General features: G+C 36.4%; 4 protein-coding genes and 1 pseudogene across 5 annotated transcripts; 1 reads left to right on the top strand and 4 right to left on the bottom strand.

The window, feature by feature from the left end:
- Positions 1–312: 312 nt before the first annotated feature.
- LOC108663457 (uncharacterized) lies at positions 313–913 on the top strand. Its single transcript, XM_018127520.2, has one exon. The coding sequence runs from the start codon at positions 433–435 to the stop codon at positions 796–798; it is 366 nt and encodes a 121-aa protein (XP_017983009.1). The 5' UTR covers positions 313–432; the 3' UTR covers positions 799–913.
- A 492-nt stretch (positions 914–1,405) lies between these two features.
- Positions 1,406–10,831, bottom strand: RPA1A (replication protein A 1A). Its single transcript, XM_088810374.1, has 5 exons — positions 10,306–10,831; positions 9,338–9,694; positions 8,369–8,725; positions 7,635–7,755; positions 1,406–3,111 (listed from the first exon to the last, which is right to left on the bottom strand). Exons 1-5 carry the CDS (start codon positions 10,563–10,565, stop codon positions 1,582–1,584), a joined length of 2,625 nt encoding a protein of 874 aa, XP_088666500.1. The 5' UTR covers positions 10,566–10,831; the 3' UTR covers positions 1,406–1,581.
- On the bottom strand, positions 4,636–7,502 carry LOC148760631 (small ribosomal subunit protein uS3y-like; annotated as a pseudogene). The gene is made up of 7 exons (XR_016028374.1): positions 7,399–7,502; positions 6,689–6,784; positions 6,598–6,623; positions 6,337–6,506; positions 5,501–5,555; positions 5,271–5,402; positions 4,636–5,193 (listed from the first exon to the last, which is right to left on the bottom strand). The product of XR_016028374.1 is annotated as a small ribosomal subunit protein uS3y-like (transcript).
- Positions 10,832–11,221: 390 nt separating the features above from the next.
- LOC18588313 (small ribosomal subunit protein uS3x) lies at positions 11,222–13,473 on the bottom strand. Its single transcript, XM_007012626.3, has 6 exons — positions 13,331–13,473; positions 13,095–13,242; positions 12,830–13,001; positions 11,994–12,048; positions 11,764–11,895; positions 11,222–11,686 (listed from the first exon to the last, which is right to left on the bottom strand). Exons 1-6 carry the CDS (start codon positions 13,358–13,360, stop codon positions 11,516–11,518), a joined length of 708 nt encoding a protein of 235 aa, XP_007012688.1. The 5' UTR covers positions 13,361–13,473; the 3' UTR covers positions 11,222–11,515.
- A 4,661-nt stretch (positions 13,474–18,134) lies between these two features.
- Positions 18,135–20,187, bottom strand: ELF4-L3 (ELF4-like 3). The gene is made up of 2 exons (XM_088810324.1): positions 19,946–20,187; positions 18,135–18,797 (listed from the first exon to the last, which is right to left on the bottom strand). Exon 2 carries the CDS (start codon positions 18,747–18,749, stop codon positions 18,405–18,407), a length of 345 nt encoding a protein of 114 aa, XP_088666450.1. The 5' UTR covers positions 18,750–18,797; positions 19,946–20,187; the 3' UTR covers positions 18,135–18,404.

The following is a 20,187-nucleotide window of genomic DNA, read 5'->3' as shown; positions in this document are numbered from 1 at the left end:
TAATTACACTCTTCAAGATGATAGTTTGGTCAAAGTAAACTGGCCAACGGCCCATCTAATGGGCCCAAAATAAGCCCAAATAGATACGAACCACAGACTAGAAGAAAAGAAATCAGTCCCTTTTCTTTCTGGGTCAGTGGGTGGCCAACCATACAAATGCTCTCCCAAATTTCAAACTTGCTGGGTATTGGACCAATAAGATAACCTTATCCATCAATTCCAGCTTGAGAAGCTGCCACATAGGACAGAGATAGCGATGACAAGGCCGCTTGATATCTCTAATTTCCACCTCTCATTACACCCCTCCCCAACACCCCCGCTCTCAAAAACACACGTTGCAACACCCTGTCTTCTCTATTTCCATAGAAGAAAATTTTCACAAGAAGAGAAGGTGTTGGTTTTAGACTCAGGGCGAGACACAGGAGAAAACCAATGGCTTCCACTTCAGCTGTTTCAATGGCTCTGCCATTAACTCGTGCTAGCCAAAAGAGGGTGCCAAGCTCCGAGGCTTTCTTCAAGCCACCGCCAGTCAAGCCATCGAGGGCAGTGGCTACTGCAAGACCAAATGGGAGGCTGGAAGTCAAGGCTTCTTCACTCAAGGAGAAGGCTGTCGCTGGGTTGACGGCTGCTGCACTGACAACATCCATGGTGATCCCCGAGGTGGCTCAAGCCGCCGATGGAGTTACCCCATCCCTCAAGAACTTCTTGCTTAGCATTGTAGCTGGTGGTGTAGTGCTTGTTGTCCTTGTTGGAGCCGTGATTGGTGTGGCCAACTTCGACCCTGTCAAGCGTAGCTGAGCCATATAATTCTGGGATGCAGTGAATTTTTTCTTTTTTGGAGAAAAAAAAAATCCCTGTTTATGTATGTGTTCGATGTTTCCATTAATGAACTGTGTCTTCTGAGTGCGTGTAATTTGTGGCTGAGACCCTGTGAATTCTGAAATTTCTATTTTCTTATACACAAAATTGGTGCAAACACATCCTCTTTCAGAAATAGGACAAATCAATGGATGGGTTGCTATGGCACAGCCTTGCAGAGCCATCATGATTGATCAACCTCCACGAAGGCAAAGCAGACCCAAACAATATTCACTGGCCATGCCATTTTCAAACTAATAGGCGATCATAAACCACAAATAAAAGATTGCGTGCAGCTAAATTATGGAAACGAACAGAAGTTTATGCAGCAATGTGTAGGGATCTTCTACATTAGGTTCCAATCTCTTAGATTACTTCATCAGGAATCTAACAAAACATTCTATGGCAAAACCCGCCAATGGCAGTTTAGATTTAATGCTCAATACATCAAACTACGACTGCTGAAATGATTATGCTCCGTAAGCAATATCATTAACTCAAGTCATTTAAGCTTTATTTTAAAAAAAGTAAAATGCAACACCTCAGATTAAGAACATGCAGAATTATAGCAACTATACATTTCTTCAAAGATCCCTACAATATTTGATCAATTCATATTCAAAACTTGAATCACTAACAACAATTGTGTAACAAATAATGCCAAAGAAATGTTAATCAACTACATAGGACCAAAGTTCCAGCTCCTAAAATCATTACTTTGGTTCAAAATTTTTTTCTAATTTGCAAATTCTTCGAAATCAAGTCTAGAAGGTATCTACTTTCTGCAGAGTAGTTCACCTTTTCAGCCTTAACTACAGTGATTTTCACCCTCTGTTCATCGCCATAGAGTTCCTCTTTGATTTTAAGCTTGAATACATATTGGTTAAAGAGTCTGCTGCAAATAATTTCACCAAATCTGGTATCATCCTGCAATTCATATTTCAATGAGTACAATTCCTTCGCTGAGCATCCCAAGATTTCTTCCCCAGATTCCTGGAAAGCTGTTACCCATGTCAGTCCTGTATGGTCTTGAATCTGAACCTGGAGAAGGTATCTGTACTCACATTCCTCAAATTCTTGATTACAACGGTCACACAGCCATCTCTTGTTACCCGACCGTGCCACTTTCTTATTGCATTGTCTATCTCCAATCATCAATGGGCAAGCTGTGTAACAGAAATTATCTGTTTTAATGAAAACTACAGTCGCCCTTGCTGTGACCCAATCTGGCTTATCAGATCTTCCAAGACCTTCATCCCTGATCTGAGACAAGGTTTTACGTATCTCATTCTTGGATCCTCCAGGCAAATTTTCTTTAGAAATAGAGATAGAAGCAGTATTCCTCCCCCCTTTTTCAAACCAGTCTCTAAGGCCCTGAGCCTCTGGACAATCTGGATTTATAAAGAGCTGCGTGGAAGAAATAGTGCCAATGGATTTTCCATTGAAGTCACTGACCTTGCCAGCTTTAACAGCCAAAACTGGGAAAAACCCAGAATCAACCATCTCTTGCAGCTTTTGACCTTCCTTGTTGCAGAAATCACCCCAAAGGGTTAGCTCAACACTCTTTCCAGATGCATCCTTCAAATTCAGAATTCTTCTCTGAGTTTCCATACCGTTCTTCCTCAAAATAGGAACTGAAGGGTTAACAGTTATCACGATACCAATAACATCAAGTATAGAATTGTTTTCAGCACTATCAATTTCACTGATAGGTCTGAAGGAGAACTGTTGTCTTGGAATAGAGCCATCTTCATTAGGGCAAAGCTCCACAGTTGAATTTGATTCCAAGAATATCTCCCACTCATTCTTCAGATGGTTAAAATTCTTTTGTGCAGGTTTCAAGCTACCCTTTGAAATTAAGTAGACTCTACCAACTTCAATAACATCGTAGAAGCGGTCAACAACAGCATTGAAGCAGGTCACCCGTATTTCTCCTCCATCAGAGTCAAGGAGGTCAAAGGAGAAGACCTTCCCATCTCCCCTAGCATTGTTGTAGCGACGCAGATCCCCTTTTGCAGTCACACGAGCCTTGATTGCCCAACGACCCTGGTAAGGATTCAAAGCAGCAATAGGAATAATCCGTGCTGGTGCCTCATTCTTCATTATTGGGCCCTGAATTTTGTAATTTGGAGGTGGCTGGTAGGGGGGTTGAATAGTGGGACGAAAGCTCTGGACATTGTTAGTGGGAACATTGGCTCTATATTTATAATTGCTAGACCTCACTGAAGGCTCCGAATTGCTATTAGGCAATGACTTGTTAGTTGTTGAATCAGAATCCGTAAGAAGTTTTGAATTCCCAATTATTTCATACTCTGGAATTATAGTCTCCATATTTAGCACGACAATAATCCTGCACAGAGAGAACAACAAAAAAATTTATCCAAGACTTCTTAAATGAACATGTCACCAACTCTCAATCAAACGAGCTGAAAGCAATAGAACTTCCACGAACATGTAGTGACTTATAAGGCATGAAATGTAATTATTTTCAAAACATGTTTCTGAAGGCTATGTAACATATTTGATTTCAAATTATACACTGTGGAGAATGAATAATATGATTTCCTTTCCTCCTTACTTTAATTGATATCTTGAATATGAATAATCTACTCGACAATGGTCCTAGCCTTACCTTTTATTTAAGTTCATTAGCAGTGGATAGGATTAACGATAATTCATCTACTTAAAAGTTCCTTCAACTTTGTATTCAAGGCACCAATCAACTTGAACGCTTAATAAAAATGAATTTGAATTTCTCAAATCTTCAACCTAAAAAAAAAAAAAAAAGAACTTTGCTCTTGTATTTTAAAAAATAAAAGGATCAAATCTGAATCTCAAGTCTTCCCAAACTGAATTTTGAAACTACAAAATCGTATATCAATACTTACTTTTCAAAAAAATTCGTATATCAACATTCAAATTAATTCATTAGTTTTAAGTAGAAAAGCAGTCAATCGCACCTACGATTCTGAACAGTGCTGCAAACGTAGTCGATCAACTGGATGATAGATCCTTTCTTGACTCGTCCGGTCCTGACTTGTTCATTGAGCTGAGTGGCGAGCATCGCGTCCTGAGAGGACTCGGAATCGGATAGTAGAAACCGGTATCTCTCCTGAGAATTGCCAATCAGCTTGATATCCACCACCTGAACCAACGGCTTGGAGTTCACATCGCCAGCGTTGATCGACGCAATCGCGTTGCGCGTGAGATTGACTGGCATCTTCGTCACTAAAGCTAAATCTCGCGACCAAAAACCCTTAAGGCCTATAAAATGTGAAGGAATTTAAAATCTTCTGAGATGAATTTTTAGACAGATTAACGGTAATTGATAGGAGGGCGAGAGGCAAAGTGAGAAACGATAGAGGCGTAAGGTAATGGTCTGATGGCGAGGATTTGGGGGAAAGGTTATAACCGACTTGAGATGGAGGTGAAATTTGTCTTGATTTTTGAAACGAGAAAATGGGACCAAATCTCTGTTTAGGACATAATTACAGTTACAAGCCCGCATAGCTGGCAGGTCATTTGAACTTTGATCGATGGCTTTCACATTAAACGCAGCGTTGCGGGATTATTTTTTTTGAATTTTTTCATCTTTCTTGTGTGACCGCGAGTGGAGGCTGTACAAATTCGATTTGAGAGTATGATAAGTTTGCTTGGAAGTTTTTGATCACCGTTAACCAACCAGTAAACAGCCGGCAGGAGCATTACACATTTTGGAAAGACTCTGGAAAGCTTCTATGGGGGGCAAATAGATAATCATCTTCAGCATTCAAGGCATTCAAAAAAATGATTTATTCTCAGCTCTTATTCTCCTCTTTTTCTTGGCAAAAAAGAGTTTTCTAAACAAAAGAGTTTGCAGTACGAAGTAAAATACAGTATTACACCCCAAAGCTCGTCATACTGTATGAAGATTTCAAATGCCGGCCTTAACAGAGAATGAAACACCAAGCACTGGCAGAGACCAACATGACATTATAAACTTAAAAAAATAATAAATCCTTAATGAAAACTAATTTAGTGTAACAAAATTTGAGAAACATCAAAGAAGAATACAAAAACATCCAGCAGAGGTCTTTGGGGCCAAATTTTGGCTACAAAAACTAAGGCACTTGCATACTCCCAAAATTAAATAGATGACTATCATCAAACGGTAATCATTGAGCTTTAAGCCACCACCGGAATCTCAATATCTGTTGTTTTAGGCTTAACCTTGAAGGTCTCTTCATCCTCCTTGGGAGAGTGGATTGTGACAAGATCAGGTAGTGGAGTTGTAGGGCCTTGCTTACCCTTGGGATCCCAGTCAAGCATGATCTTGACCTTGATACCTAGTACCCCCTGTGTTAACAACCAGAAACTTGGTCAGAAATGACAATCAAAACGGGCAAACCAGAGAAAACAAATGGATTGCGAACCTGTCTCAAAAGAACATGTCTGACAGCAGAGTCTATATATTCGTTGACTGGATGACCAGAAGAAATCATATACCCATCCTTGAATTTCATAGACTTGGCTCGCTGTGCCCTTAGCTTTCCACTAACAATAACCTATTGCACAAGGAAGCCAAAAAAAAATACAAGTTAAAAACATAAATCAAATAAGGACACAATATCATATTAACTCCAAAATCAGCTAGTTTACAAACCTCGCATCCCTTGGCACCACTCTCCATGATGAATCTCAAGACACCATAGCAAGCCCTGAAATAGAATAACAACCATCCCAACTATCAACTTGAATCCACAAACAAGAACTTACCAATTTACACCATTTATAACAATAACAAGAAGTTCACAAATTTCAAATAAAATCCATAACATACACACAGAGAAACCAAAAAATTGCACCAAAAAATGAATAACGAAATTGATAGCTCTGAATATGTATCCTCCCAAATGTTACTGGAAGAAAACAGTGAATTTCAAACCGGATGATGGAATGGAGGATTGAATTAATCTTGTCATCTTCCGACACAAAATCGGTACAGGAATAACCTATTTGCTTTATAGATGACTAGATATAGTCAAAATATGTCACGAAACAGCTGGCTAAAACCAAAATTGAACAAAAGAAAACATAGATTTTGCAAATTTTCATATGCACTACCAGGTCATTTGACATCTATAAATACATTACATTTGCATACAAAATCAATTACATATCACAACAAGAAATTAAGAAGAAAAAAATTGACATTGTTCCCTCCCTAAGGTTGCTGCAAGAAAACCGAATGAATTTTCAGCAGGATTACGGAACACAGGAAATATATTATCTAATTGCTTTTGTCATCTTCCGACACAAAAATTGGTAGTGAAATACCAATCTGCTTTGTAGATGACGTTATACAACAACAATTAACAAACTCTAATAATTTAAACTCGTTTAAATATATTGCATATAAAGTTGCACATTGACATGAACACTAAATTTAGCATTAACAGGCTTTAAAATCTGTAAAATGAGTCGATTTTCAGTATGTACCTTCGGACAGCAAGACCTCCGAGAAGCTTGTAGCGAAGACTCGCCCTGAGCAATAGTGCAAAGGCCTCTGTTGTTGACCTTCTCAGCGTAAAGCTCAACGCTGTTTTCTGGGAACTTGAATCGCTTCTGAACCACTGAGGTCAACTCCCTAATCCTCCTCCCTTTCTCACCTATAATCCTCAATTATCATAAATTTCAAAATCGAGAATAAAAAAAGAAGTAACCTAAGTCTAGAAAAAGAACAACATTTTAGAAAGATACCAAGAACGTTTTGGGTGCGGGTGGCTCTGAGTCCTCTCAATTATTTCATACTCTGGAATTAGTCTCAATATTTTTAGAAAAAGGCAATGACTTGTTAGTTGTTGAATCAGAATCCGTAAGAAGTTTTGGATTCCCAATTATTTCATACTCTGGAATTACAGCCTCCATATTCAGCACGACAATAATCCTACACAGAGAGATCAACAGAAAAATTATCCAAGACTTCTTAAATGAACATGTCACCAACTCTCAATCAAAACAGCTGAAAGCAATAGAACTTCCACGAACATGTAGTGACTTATAAGGCATGAAACGTAATTATTTTCAAAACATGTTTCTGAAGGCTATGTAACATATTTGATTTCAAATTATACACTGTGGAGAATGAATAATATGATTCGTTTCCTCCTTACTTTAATTGATATCTTGAATATGAATAATCTACTCGACAATGGTCCTAGCCTTACCTTTTATTTAAGTTCGTTAGGAGTGGATAGGATTAACGATAATTCATCTACTTAAAAGTTCCTTCAACTTTGTATTCAAGGCACCAATCAACTTGAATGCTTAATAAAAATGAATTTGAATTTCTCAAAACTTCAACCCCAAAAAAAAAAAAAAAAAGGCAAACTTTGCTCTTGTATTTTAAAAAATAAAAGGATCAAATTTGAATCTCAAGTCTTCCCAAACTGAATTTTGAAACTACATAATCGTATATCAATACTTAATTTCCCAAAAAAATTCATATATCAACATTCAAATTAATTGATTAGTTTTAAGTAGAAAAGCAGTCAATCGCACCTACGATTCTGAACAGTGCTGCAAACGTAGTCAATCAACTGGATGATAGATCCTTTCTTGACTCGTCCGGTCCTGACTTGTTCATTGAGCTGAGTGGCGAGCATCGCGTGCTGAGAGGACTCGGAATCGGATAGTAGAAACCGGTATCTCTCCTGAGAATTGCCAATCAGCTTGATACCCACAACCTGAACCAACGGCTTGGAGTTCACATCACCAGCGTTGATCGACACAATCGCGTTGCGCGTGAGATTAGGCAATGACTTGTTAGTTGTTGAATCAGAATCCGTAAGAAGTTTTGGATTCCCAATTATTTCATACTCTGGAATTATAGTCTCCATATTCAGCACGACAATAATCCTGCACAGAGAGAACAACAAAAAAATTTATCCAAGACTTCTTAAATGAACATGTCACCAACTCTCAATCAAACGAGCTGAAAGCAATAGAACTTCCACGAACATGTAGTGACTTATAAGGCATGAAACGTAATTATTTTCAAAACATGTTTCTGAAGGCTATGTAACATATTTGATTTCAAATTATACACTGTGGAGAATGAATAATATGATTTCCTTTCCTCCTTACTTTAATTGATATCTTGAATATGAATAATCTACTCGACAATGGTCCTAGCCTTACCTTTTATTTAAGTTCATTAGGAGTGGATAGGATTAACGATAAATCATCTACTTAAAAGTTCCTTCAACTTTGTATTCAAGGCACCAATCAACTTGAACGCTTAATAAAAATGAATTTGAATTTCTCAAATCTTCAACCCAAAAAAAAAAAAAAGGGCGAACTTTGCTCTTGTATTTTAAAAAATAAAAGGATCAAATTTGAATCTCAAGTCTTCCCAAACTGAATTTTGAAACTACATAACCGTATATCAATACTTACTTTCCGAAAAAAATTCGTATATCAACATTCAAATTAATTCATTAGTTTTAAGTAGAAAAGCAGTCAATCACACCTACGATTCTGAACGGTGCTGCAAACATAGTCGGTCAACTGGATGATAGATCCTTTCTTGACTCGTCCGGTCCTGACTTGTTCATTGAGCTGAGTGGCGAGCATCGCGTGCTGAGAGAACTCGGTATCGGATAGTAGAAACCGGTATCTATCCTGAGAATTGCCAATCAGCTTGATATCCACCACCTGAACCAACGGCTTGGAGTTCACATCGCCAGCATTGATCGACGCAATCGCATTGCGCGTGAGACTAGGCAATGACTTGTTAGTTGTTGAATCAGAATCCGTAAGAAGTTTTGGATTCCCAATTATTTCATACTCTGGAATTATAGTCTCCATATTCAGCACGACAATAATCCTGCACAGAGAGAACAACAAAAAAATTTATCCAAGACTTCTTAAATGAACATGTCACCAACTCTCAATCAAAACAGCTGAAAGCAATAGAACTTCCACGAACATGTAGTGACTTATAAGGCATGAAACGTAATTATTTTCAAAACATGTTTCTGAAGGCTATGTAACATATTTGATTTCAAATTATACACTGTGGAGAATGAATAATATGATTTCGTTTCCTCCTTACTTTAATTGATATCTTGGATATGAATAATCTACTCGACAATGGTCCTAGCCTTACCTTTTATTTAAGTTCGTTAGGAGTGGATAGGATTAACGATAATTCATCTACTTAAAAGTTCCTTCAACTTTGTATTCAAGGCACCAATCAACTTGAACACTTAATAAAAATGAATTTGAATTTCTCAAATCTTCAACCCAAAAAAAAAAAAGAGGCGAACTTTGCTCTTGTATTTTAAAAAATAAAAGGATCAAATTTGAATCTCAAGTCCTCCCAAACTGAATTTTGAAACTACATAATCGTATATCAATACTTACTTTCCCAAAAAAATTCGTATATCAACATTCAAATTAATTCATTAGTTTTAAGTAGAAAAGCAGTCAATCGCACCTACGATTCTGAACGGTGCTGCAAACATAGTCGATCAACTGGATGATAGATCCTTTCTTGACTCGTCCGGTCCTGACTTGTTCATTGAGCTGAGTGGCGAGCATCGAGTGCTGAGAGGACTCCGAATCAGATAGTAGAAACCAGTATCTCTCTTGAGAATTGCCAATCAGCTTGATACCCACCACCTGAACCAATGGCTTGGAGTTCACATCGCCAGCGTTGATCGACGCAATCGTGTTGCGCGTGAGACTAGGCAATGACTTGTTAGTTGTTGAATCAGAATCCGTAAGAAGTTTTGGATTCCCAATTATTTCATACTCTGGAATTATAGTCTCCATATACAGCACGACAATAATCCTGCACAGAGAGAACAACAAAAAAATTTATCCAAGACTTCTTAAATGAACATGTCACCAACTCTCAATCAAACGAGCTGAAAGCAATAGAACTTCCACGAACATGTAGTGACTTATAAGGCATGAAACGTAATTATTTTCAAAACATGTTTCTGAAGGCTATGTAACATATTTGATTTCAAATTATACACTGTGGAGAATGAATAATATGATTTCCTTTCCTCCTTACTTTAATTGATAACTTGAATATGAATAATCTACTCGACAATGGTCCTAGCCTTACCTTTTATTTAAGTTCATTAGGAGTGGATAGGATTAACGATAATTCATCTACTTAAAAGTTCCTTCAACTTTGTATTCAAGGCACCAATCAACTTGAACGCTTAATAAAAATGAATTTGAATTTCTCAAATCTTCAACCCAAAAAAAAAAAAGGGCGAACTTTGCTCTTGTATTTTAAAAAATAAGAGGATCAAATTTGAATCTCAAGTCTTCCCAAACTGAATTTTGAAACTACATAATCGTATATCAATACTTACTGTCCGAAAAAAATTCGTATATCAACATTCAAATTAATTCATTAGTTTTAAGTAGAAAAGCAGTCAATCGCACCTACGATTCTGAACAGTGCTGCAAACATAGTCGATCAACTGGATGATAGATCCTTTCTTGACTCGTCCGGTCCTGACTTGTTCATTGAGCTGAGTGGCGAGCATCGCGTGCTGAGAGGACTCGGAATCGGATAGTAGAAACCGGTATCTCTCCTGAGAATTGCCAATCAGCTTGATATCCACCACCTGAACCAACGGCTTCGAGTTCACATCGCCAGTGTTGATCGACGCAATCGCGTTGCGCGTGAGATTGACTGGCATCTTCGTCACTAAAGCTAAATCTCGCGACCAAAAACCCTAAAGGCCTATAAAATGTGAAGGAATTTAAAATCTTTTGAGATGAAGTTTTAGACAGATTAACAGTAATTGTCCGGCGGGAGAGAGGCAAAGTGAGAAACGATAGATGGGTAAGGTAATGGTCTGATGGCGGGGACTTGGGGGAAAGGGTATAACCGACTTAACCACTTGAGATGGAGGAGAATTTTGTTTTGATTTTTGAAACCTGAAAATGGGGACCAAATTTCTGTTTAGGACATATTTACAGTTACAAGCCCACATAGCTGGCGGGTCATTTGAACTTCGATCGATGGTTTTCACTCTAAACGCAGCGTTGCGGGATTTTTTTTTTAATTTTTTCATCTTTCTTGTGTGACCGCGAGTGGAGGCTTTACAAATTCGATTTGAGAGTATAATAAGTTTTGCTTGGAAGTTTTTGATCACCGTTAACCAACCAGTAAACAGCAGGCAGGAGCATTACCCATTTTGGAAAGACTCTGGAAAGCTTCCATGGGGGGCAAATGGATAATCATCTTCAGCATTCAAGGCATTCAAAAAAATTATTTATTCTTATCTCTCCATTCTCTTATTCTCCTCTCTTTCTTGGCCAAAAAGAGTGTTCTAAACAAAAGGGCGTGCAGTTCGAAGCAAAATCGCAAAGCTCATCATCACGTGTGAAGATTTCAAAGGCCTGCCTGAACAGGGAATGAAACACCAAACACTGGCAGAGACCACAACGACATTATAAACTTAAAAAAATAATAAATCCTTAATGAAAACTAATTTAGTGTAAAAAAATTTGAGAAACATCAAAGAAAAATACAAAAACATCCAGCAGAGGTCCTTGAAGCCAAATTTTGGCTACAAAAACTAAGGCACTTGCATACTCCCAAAATTAAATAGATGACTATCATCAAAACGGTACTCATTGAGCTTTAAGCCACCACCGGAATCTCAATATCTGTTGTTTCAGGCTTAACCTTGAAGGTCTCTTCATCCTCCTTGGGAGAGTGGATTGTGACAAGATCAGGTAGTGGAGTTGTAGGGCCTTGCTTACCCTTGGGATCCCAGTCAAGCATGATCTTGACCTTGATACCTAGTACCCCCTGTGTTAACAACCAGAAACTTGGTCAGAAATGACAATCAAAACGGGCAAACCAGAGAAAACAAATGGATTGCGAACCTGTCTCAAAAGAACATGTCTGACAGCAGAGTCTATATATTCGTTGACTGGATGACCAGAAGAAATCATATACCCATCCTTGAATTTCATAGACTTGGCTCGCTGTGCCCTTAGCTTTCCACTAACAATAACCTATTGCACAAGGAAGCCAAAAAAAAATACAAGTTAAAAACATAAATCAAATAAGGACACAATATCATATTAACTCCAAAATCAGCTAGTTTACAAACCTCGCATCCCTTGGCACCACTCTCCATGATGAATCTCAAGACACCATAGCAAGCCCTGAAATAGAATAACAACCATCCCAACTATCAACTTGAATCCACAAACAAGAACTTACCAATTTACACCATTTATAACAATAACAAGAAGTTCACAAATTTCAAATAAAATCCATAACATACACACAGAGAAACCAAAAAATTGCACCAAAAAATGAATAACGAAATTGATAGCTCTGAATATGTATCCTCCCAAATGTTACTGGAAGAAAACAGTGAATTTCAAACCGGATGATGGAATGGAGGATTGAATTAATCTTGTCATCTTCCGACACAAAATCGGTACAGGAATAACCTATTTGCTTTATAGATGACTAGATATAGTCAAAATATGTCACGAAACAGCTGGCTAAAACCAAAATTGAACAAAAGAAAACATAGATTTTGCAAATTTTCATATGCACTACCAGGTCATTTGACATCTATAAATACATTACATTTGCATACAAAATCAATTACATATCACAACAAGAAATTAAGAAGAAAAAAATTGACATTGTTCCCTCCCTAAGGTTGCTGCAAGAAAACCGAATGGATTTTCAGCAGGATTACGGAACACAGGAAATATATTATCTAATTGCTTTTGTCATCTTCCGACACAAAAATTGGTAGTGAAATACCAATCTGCTTTGTAGATGACGTTATACAACAACAATTAACAAACTCTAATAATTTAAACCCGTTTAAATATATTGCATATAAAGTCACACATTGACATGAACACTAAATTTAGCATTAACAGGCTTTAAAATCTGTAAAATGAATCGATTTTCAGTATGTACCTTCGGACAGCAAGACCTCCGAGAAGCTTGTAGCGAAGAGACTCGGCCTGAGCAATAGCGCAAAGGCCTCTGTTGTTGACCTTCTCAGCGTAAAGCTCAACGCTGTTTTCTGGGAACTTGAATCGCTTCTGAACCACTGAAGTCAGCTCCCTAATCCTCCTCCCTTTCTCACCTATAATCCCCAATTATCATAAATTTCAAAATCGAGAAGAAAAAAAGAAGTAACCTTAGTCTAGAAAAAAGAACAATATTTTTAGAAAGATACCGAGAACGTTTTGGGTGCGGGTGGCTCGGATGATGATCTCGGTGCGCATGGGGGTAACTCTGACCTCCACTCCAGAGTATCCATCCTCAGCCAGCTCCCTGGTCAACACCTCGTTGAGTTCCGCGAAGAAGACTCCGTCAGCGACGAACTGAAAGCAATGGCAAATAAACAAAATCATTTCGATGAAATTTACGAAACAAATGGAAGAAATGAGAAGAGGAAACCGGAGGCAATACCTTTCGCTTTTTGCTGATTTGAGCTGCCATGCTTTTTGGGTTAAAGTGAGGGCAAGGAAGGGAAGTTGCAGAGAGATGAGATCTTAAGACGGCTGCGTAAAGCTCTGCAAACCCTTGCTAGGGTTTGGGATTCGGAACCGCGGTTTATATGGATAATTTCCAAACATGGACCGGGTCGGATTAATTGGATCATATCGACAAAAGGAAAGGGCCCGTAGAAGGTTGTAGTTCAGACCCGATGAACTAGAAAGTGAAAACCATTCATCGTTACAAACCTGGCGGCCCATTACTCCGACCCAGCTAGTACTACAACTACATTATGAAATAAAGTTTCGTTAATTGTTGATTTTATTCAATTTGTCAGATTCCTTGGTATTTTAGCTTCATAACACCAATGTAGAAAATTAAGCATTCGCTAATATTAGTTATAACACAAGATTTTGCTTATAGTAATATTTTCTTATATTGAATAAAATATTTCATATTTAAGGTGATGATTTTCAAAACATCATGTAAAAATAATACTTTACATAGTAACACTAAAGGGTGCTCTTTAACGTACTCGTTAAACATAGATTCTCTATTAGACACTAAAAAGAAGTTAATTTTATTACATAAATTATCCTATGTTGGTATATTTTCAAAATCAAAAGTTATGTATTTTAATTTAAAAGTTATATCACATAAAGTGACATAGTATGACTATTGGATTGTAAACAGATTTTCATGTAAATGGTTATATCTCTTCGTAAAATGACATCTAAAATTTATTAGATAAATTGAAAAAACACCATAGCTCAAAAGTTTAAACATGAAAAATTATTGTTTTAAATTATAACTCAAAAATTATGTTTATAGAATGAATAGTTGTCATTTCATAAAATGATTATTGAAACAATACATTTATCCAAAAATTGTCTTATAAAATGTAAATATATCTTTTAGATAAAATGGTACATTAATGAAAGTATTGTGTCCTTGAAGAAGAAACAGTTACAAGCACTTGTTGCCAACTATTTTGACACACCAAAAACAAATAAAATAAAAGTAAAAAAAATTAAGATTAGAGAAGTGTTATGTTCTAAAAATTAACATAAACACCGGAGCTCCATCATCGATCAAAGGAATCCAAATTCCTTATAATTTTATTGCTATAAAACGTAGACTCCGAGTATTGAATACAACTTTGCAAACTTTTAAGTTTGCAAACTCTATCTAACGGTCTACTTTCGTAAAGCGCAAGACGAAGTTAAATATTGATTTTGTTGTATCCCTAAAGCTAGTTGTATAATTTTCTTCTGCACGAGGGTAAACTTAGTTGTATAATTTCCTTTTGCACGAGAGTAAACTAAGTCTTAAAATAACATCTATTAAAAATCTCGTCTTCAAATCAATTTTACCAATTCTTTGAGTTCTATTTAAACTTCATGTACACTAACACTCTACAACATGATTTAACCTAGAGGCTAGAATTCATTGACAAACACAAATGCTTTAGCCTTTCAATTCATAATTAAGAGTATCCTTTTATTGGATTGAAGAATGAAGGGGGAAGAGCTTAAATTAAAGGTGCCTAACAAATCACGGAACGTCCAACTTTTTCATTGCGCAAATAGCAGTGTATAGGCATGGAACCGGAACCCCAAAGGCAGTCTAATAATTTACTTGCATTTGGAGGAATGAGTAAAAGATAAAAAAACAAAGGGGTGTTTCGATATAAAAAGAATAGAATCAGTACAAAAGAAAATAAGTTTAGCTGTGTCGTAAGCTCCAATCTTATCTCCCTTCCTCAACATCAAAGATATTCAAAAGAAAAGTTGGGAATTCTTTAGCATCTTGTGATAAAGTTGTCTATTGCAAATCAAAGTAAAGAGAAAGAAACTAGAATGGGGGAATGGTATATGGACATACTTTTTTCTAAGCAATGAGACAACTGTAATCCTATCCTTTTTCAAACACACAATTATGGAGAAAAGGGAAAGCCTTTTTTCTTGACCCACTCACAGTTTGATCAGTTAAACAACCATATATTTTCTTTTAAGATTGCCCAATCAGAGTTGCAACTCTAATTACTTAATACATCTGTTGTAAAGCAGCTTCCTTTTTTGTGGGTCACCCTAAGGAAATGCTGAAGATAACCCTTTTCCTGCATCTCTTTGGGAGATCTCCATGCCCATTTCCTGAAAAATTTTCATTTATTTAATGTTATTATAATTAGAGCATAATTAGTCGTTTTCAAGAGGAAAACATGGGTTATTATAATTGGATGACCACAATCTGTTCCAACTAATGATGTTGATAACCCCATAAGAGATCCTTGATTATTATAGGACAAAAGTGGGGGAAGCTAGACTGGGGTTCCTTTCCAACCTATTTGCTGGAAATGCAAGGAACAAAAAGGAAAGAAAGCAAAGCCAAAAAAAAAAAAGTAGATTCCCATTCCACATGTAATGTTATAGCATGTTTAATTTGCCTTGGCTAGGTTTTTAGACCCTTTAACCAGCCACCAGAATTATTTCCATCTTCAACAACTTACATGATTACCTTAAACTATGCAAATTATTATTATCATTATTATTATTATTATTATTTAAATTATACATATTGGCATCATTTGGTAATTACCATTTTGTTTGATCTTGTGGAATTCAAAGGGATTTCTTAGACTGCTTTGACTGGCCGGCCTACGTTGGATTTGATATTGATCGGTGTCATCAAGATTTATCTCTTTTCAATCTTATTTCAAAATTATTATTTTATACATTATTGTGAAATATTTAAAGGACAATCCTTATACTTAAGCAAAAAACATTAATACTTTTGTTTATTTCTTAATGTAGATAAATAACTACTTTATACATTGAAGGAGATTAAAATAGAGAATATAACATGGAAAGAAGAAGTAAGGATTGGTGGTCCAATTATGGTGGTCACCTTGTACTTCCAAAAAGAATTAGTTATTTTAAAAATTTATTTTCCAAACTTAATTATCAATGAGAAAAAAAAAATGTGGTGGTGGCATTTAAAATCACATTCAGTGTTTAGATAAAAGATATATGCTTTTCATTTTCAAAAGAGAAGGCCTCCACAAATGTGTCTGAATATGAATAATAACAATCTTTACTTGAAATTGTACTTGTATGTCACCTATGAGAGAGACGTTTTACCGAAATATATTTATGCCATGAATTAATTGTCATAATCAAAACCTTATTGCTCCTTAGGATAGATTCTCTTTTTTTTATATATGTTGTTGGGTGTGATCATGCATTTGCTGTTGAGCTTCATGAATAAATAAATCAGAATCCAGAATTTTCACTTGCTTACAAATACAATACGCCAGGTAGCACTTTGGTGGCTATTAGCTCTACCATGGTTGTTAGCCGACATTTTTCTTGCAACAGTCGATAGGAAAGCAAATACTATAAAGTTTTGATTTAATAATAATAATGAAGCAATAATGTTTTGTTATGAGCACATAGATGCAGTGGGGTGGGGGGGGGGAGAATGAAGAATCAGTCAGGATGAGATGGAAAAGAAGTAGAAAGAACAAAAACATGAGCTTAAATGACAGATAAAGGCAATGGGAGAATGGATAATAGATATAAAGTGAGTTGAACGTGTGTGTTGGGAGCATGGACCAAATGGTAGATGAGGTAATTCCCTCACCACCAATTTAAAAAATCTAACCAGAAACAAGCCATTTTCCAGCAATCACTCATGTGGGCCTTTCGTCTCCAAGGATCAGGATATCAGGTTGCTATGTAAAGTGGGTCCATCAACAAAGACACCTGCTCAATCAGAGAAAGAGAGCAGCTGGGGGGAGGAATCATCAACTTGAAGGAAGTCGTAAAAGACATTTATTACATAAAGAGAATATAAAATAAAAGGGCAAAATTAGGGGGAAAAAGTAAAAGAGAAAGAACCTAAGTAGGAGAAGGGATAAGCATGGAGAAGTTCAGTTTCATCACAAAAGAAGAACCTCGGGCCCCTTGTCGTGTTGTTGCGGGTCACTGTTTACACATATCTGTCTGTCCCTAGCAACTCTAGTGCTTTGTCTTAAACAACCCCTCCCCTATACAATACTTTATTTTCCTTTACCCAATACCATCCAAGAGATTGCCATTGGCTGCAACATTTTTTTTAAAAAAATAGTCAAAAGCTCATCATCTCTTATCTGAGATTCTGATCCTGTGGTGGTATGTGATTGGGAACCACAATGGTTATCTAAAGCTGCTTTCCTTCAAATTTTTTCAGAGCATCTTCTCAGAGATGTATGCACCTGCTTTCAGTTTCTTAACAAAGCATATAAACAAAAGCAATGTGAACAGCGATTCCCCAGCAAAGAGAAGCGTTGGTATTATGGGAGAAGACCGAAAACAGTATCTTCAGAACTCTTTCAGTGTTTGCTTCTCAGCTAAGGTCTAGAAGAAATATGCTTTGGATTGAGGTTGAAAAGGGAATAAAGGGTATAATGGAGAGTTTCCATCCAAAAGTAGACAATGAACCTTCGTGTAAAGAATCTGAGAGAGAAAATATTTGTAAAGAGGCATAATAGATATCAGCCTTTTTGAGAAACAGAAAAAGTTAGGATAAACTAAAAGCTCTCAGACCTCTTTTTTCTATCAGTGAAATTTAAGAAGTCCTAATTGCATGACACAAAAAGATCAGCTCCTCCTTCCTTGTAAAACAACTAAAAATTGACATTTATAACATTGAAAAGGAAAAAGGGAAAGAGAAGCTGAGAAGGTTTAATTGTAAAAGTAGTAACTTTTATTACCCATTACCAAGACAGCAGCAAAAATTAGAAATGAACACCCACATGCTTCATTTCAATTAGATCCAGGGTTACACGGAGTTACAATGCAATAGAAGAAATTTTAGACCGATTATTTTGACTAACAAATGTGAGCAGTAAGTCGAGAACTAAAGACAGTTCATCACTAATACGAGGGGAGTTACAGAATCTGACCATTTTCTACTACCTCAACAAAGCTGTGAAGATTCTTCATTTGGCACCATGCAAAAGAATTACTAATAAAAAAGAAAAAAAACCCAACTTTTTCTCTCTAAATCAAGCCGGCCTGTTTCTTTTGTGACCAGCTTTGCCGTCTGATTTCATAGCACCGCTAGAATCCCCCTCAGACGAGGCATCCACGGACTTGGTGAAGGAACTTGAAAGATCAGCATAGAGGTCAACCACTCTTCTTATGTTGTTGTTGAGCTCCCTAATTAGACCAACATTTCTGCTCAAGTTGTCAGGGATCTTGGACTCATGATTCTGGTTTATCTCATTGATGAGCAGCCTATTCTGGTCCAAGATATGCTGAACCTGAACAAAGCTCTTCTGAAATGTCTGCACGACCTTGCCATCTATCTGAGTACCATTGCCAAGCCCTGAGAACGCGTCACCCTCCATATTTTTCCCCACTTGCTGAGTCAGAGTTCTATCAAATCAAAACCGGGCCTGAATCCAAAAATACAAAGAGAAAAGAAGAATATAAGAGCGAACAAAAGATGAGACAGCAGTTGTTAAATGTGTTATATAAAAAAAAGGCTCCTAGTAATACACTAGTAATTTATTTATTTTTAATAAATACCCATAATCATATCCGAACTCTTAACATACTTATCTAAAGCAAAACCCCAGACAAAACATGAAGAAGGCGTTGGAATTGTTTAAGGCATTTTGGGCATAAGAGACAAAGGCCTGCAGTAGAAATCATGGCCTCCATGGGTTCTACTTTTCACAGAAGGATCAGGTAACAAACATGAAAATAATATTACAAGTACTACTTATTACTATTTTTTATTTTTATTATTGTTGTTATTATTATTATTTATGATGAGATGTGAAAAAGCAGATCCCATTTCCATAAAAGGGAACCTTTTTTAATGTACTCAGAAAATACCCACCTAAAGCACAGAGTTTCAAAGAAGAATCTCAAAGACCTAAAAAGAAAAATATATATATATATAGGTAGTCAATGATGCAGAGAAGATTAGTCTCATGAGAGAGTACCATACTGCTGCAGAGAGACAGCATTATTAATCGTTTTTGAACAAAAATGAAAATCAGATATATCAATAAAAAACAAAAACAACATAAATGTACATAGCTTTTATTTATCAAATTGAACAGAAAGAAGATAAAAAAAATCGCTTCAAATTCAGGGAAAAGGAAAATAACGGAAACCAAGGACCATAAATTGGGAATTCAAAACCAAAAAACAAAAACGTACTTTGAAGAAAAGTTGCAGTTACAGAAGCATAAAACCCATCACCCATTTGGCAAAAGAAAATCCTTTCTGAAAGCAAAAACAAAACTTCCACAACCACTCCAAAATTCCCAGATTGGAAACCAAAAGAAAAAAAAAACCAAAGACAGTGTTGAAACAAGAACACGAAGCTGATGATAAGATCGAAGTCTTGTAAGAAAGGAAAAAAATTCAAAGAAAGCCAACAGCTGAAAGAAAAAAAAAACCATTAATTTAACTAAACAAAAGAGAAACGAAGACAAAGAAGGAGATATTATTACATGTTTTTTTTATTCTTTTCTATAGATAGACATAAATAATAATTACAAATATAATATTATATTTTCTATAGATGTACCTTGAAAATCTGGAGCATTATATTCTGGGAAGGAGACACAGATTGAAAGAAGGAAGACGAGGGATTCCCGAGGATCAGTGGAAAAAGATCGCCGATTGAATCGAATCTCAGGAACCAAAAATTAAAAGAACAGAGTTTTTCTGAATCATGAGAGAGAGTTTTTAGAGCGAAAGAAAGAAAGAGAGAGAGAGAGAATATGTAGATTTGACAGTCACGCTCGGACCTCTTTGTGTCTAAATATT

This window comes from Theobroma cacao, chromosome 9, assembly GCF_053813885.1.
Source record: "Theobroma cacao isolate CCN51 chromosome 9, ASM5381388v1, whole genome shotgun sequence".
In the NCBI taxonomy this organism is placed as follows: Eukaryota; Viridiplantae; Streptophyta; class Magnoliopsida; order Malvales; family Malvaceae; genus Theobroma; species Theobroma cacao.
The sequence above is the reverse complement of the archived record's forward strand: the minus strand, read 5'-3'. Positions and strand labels throughout refer to the sequence as shown.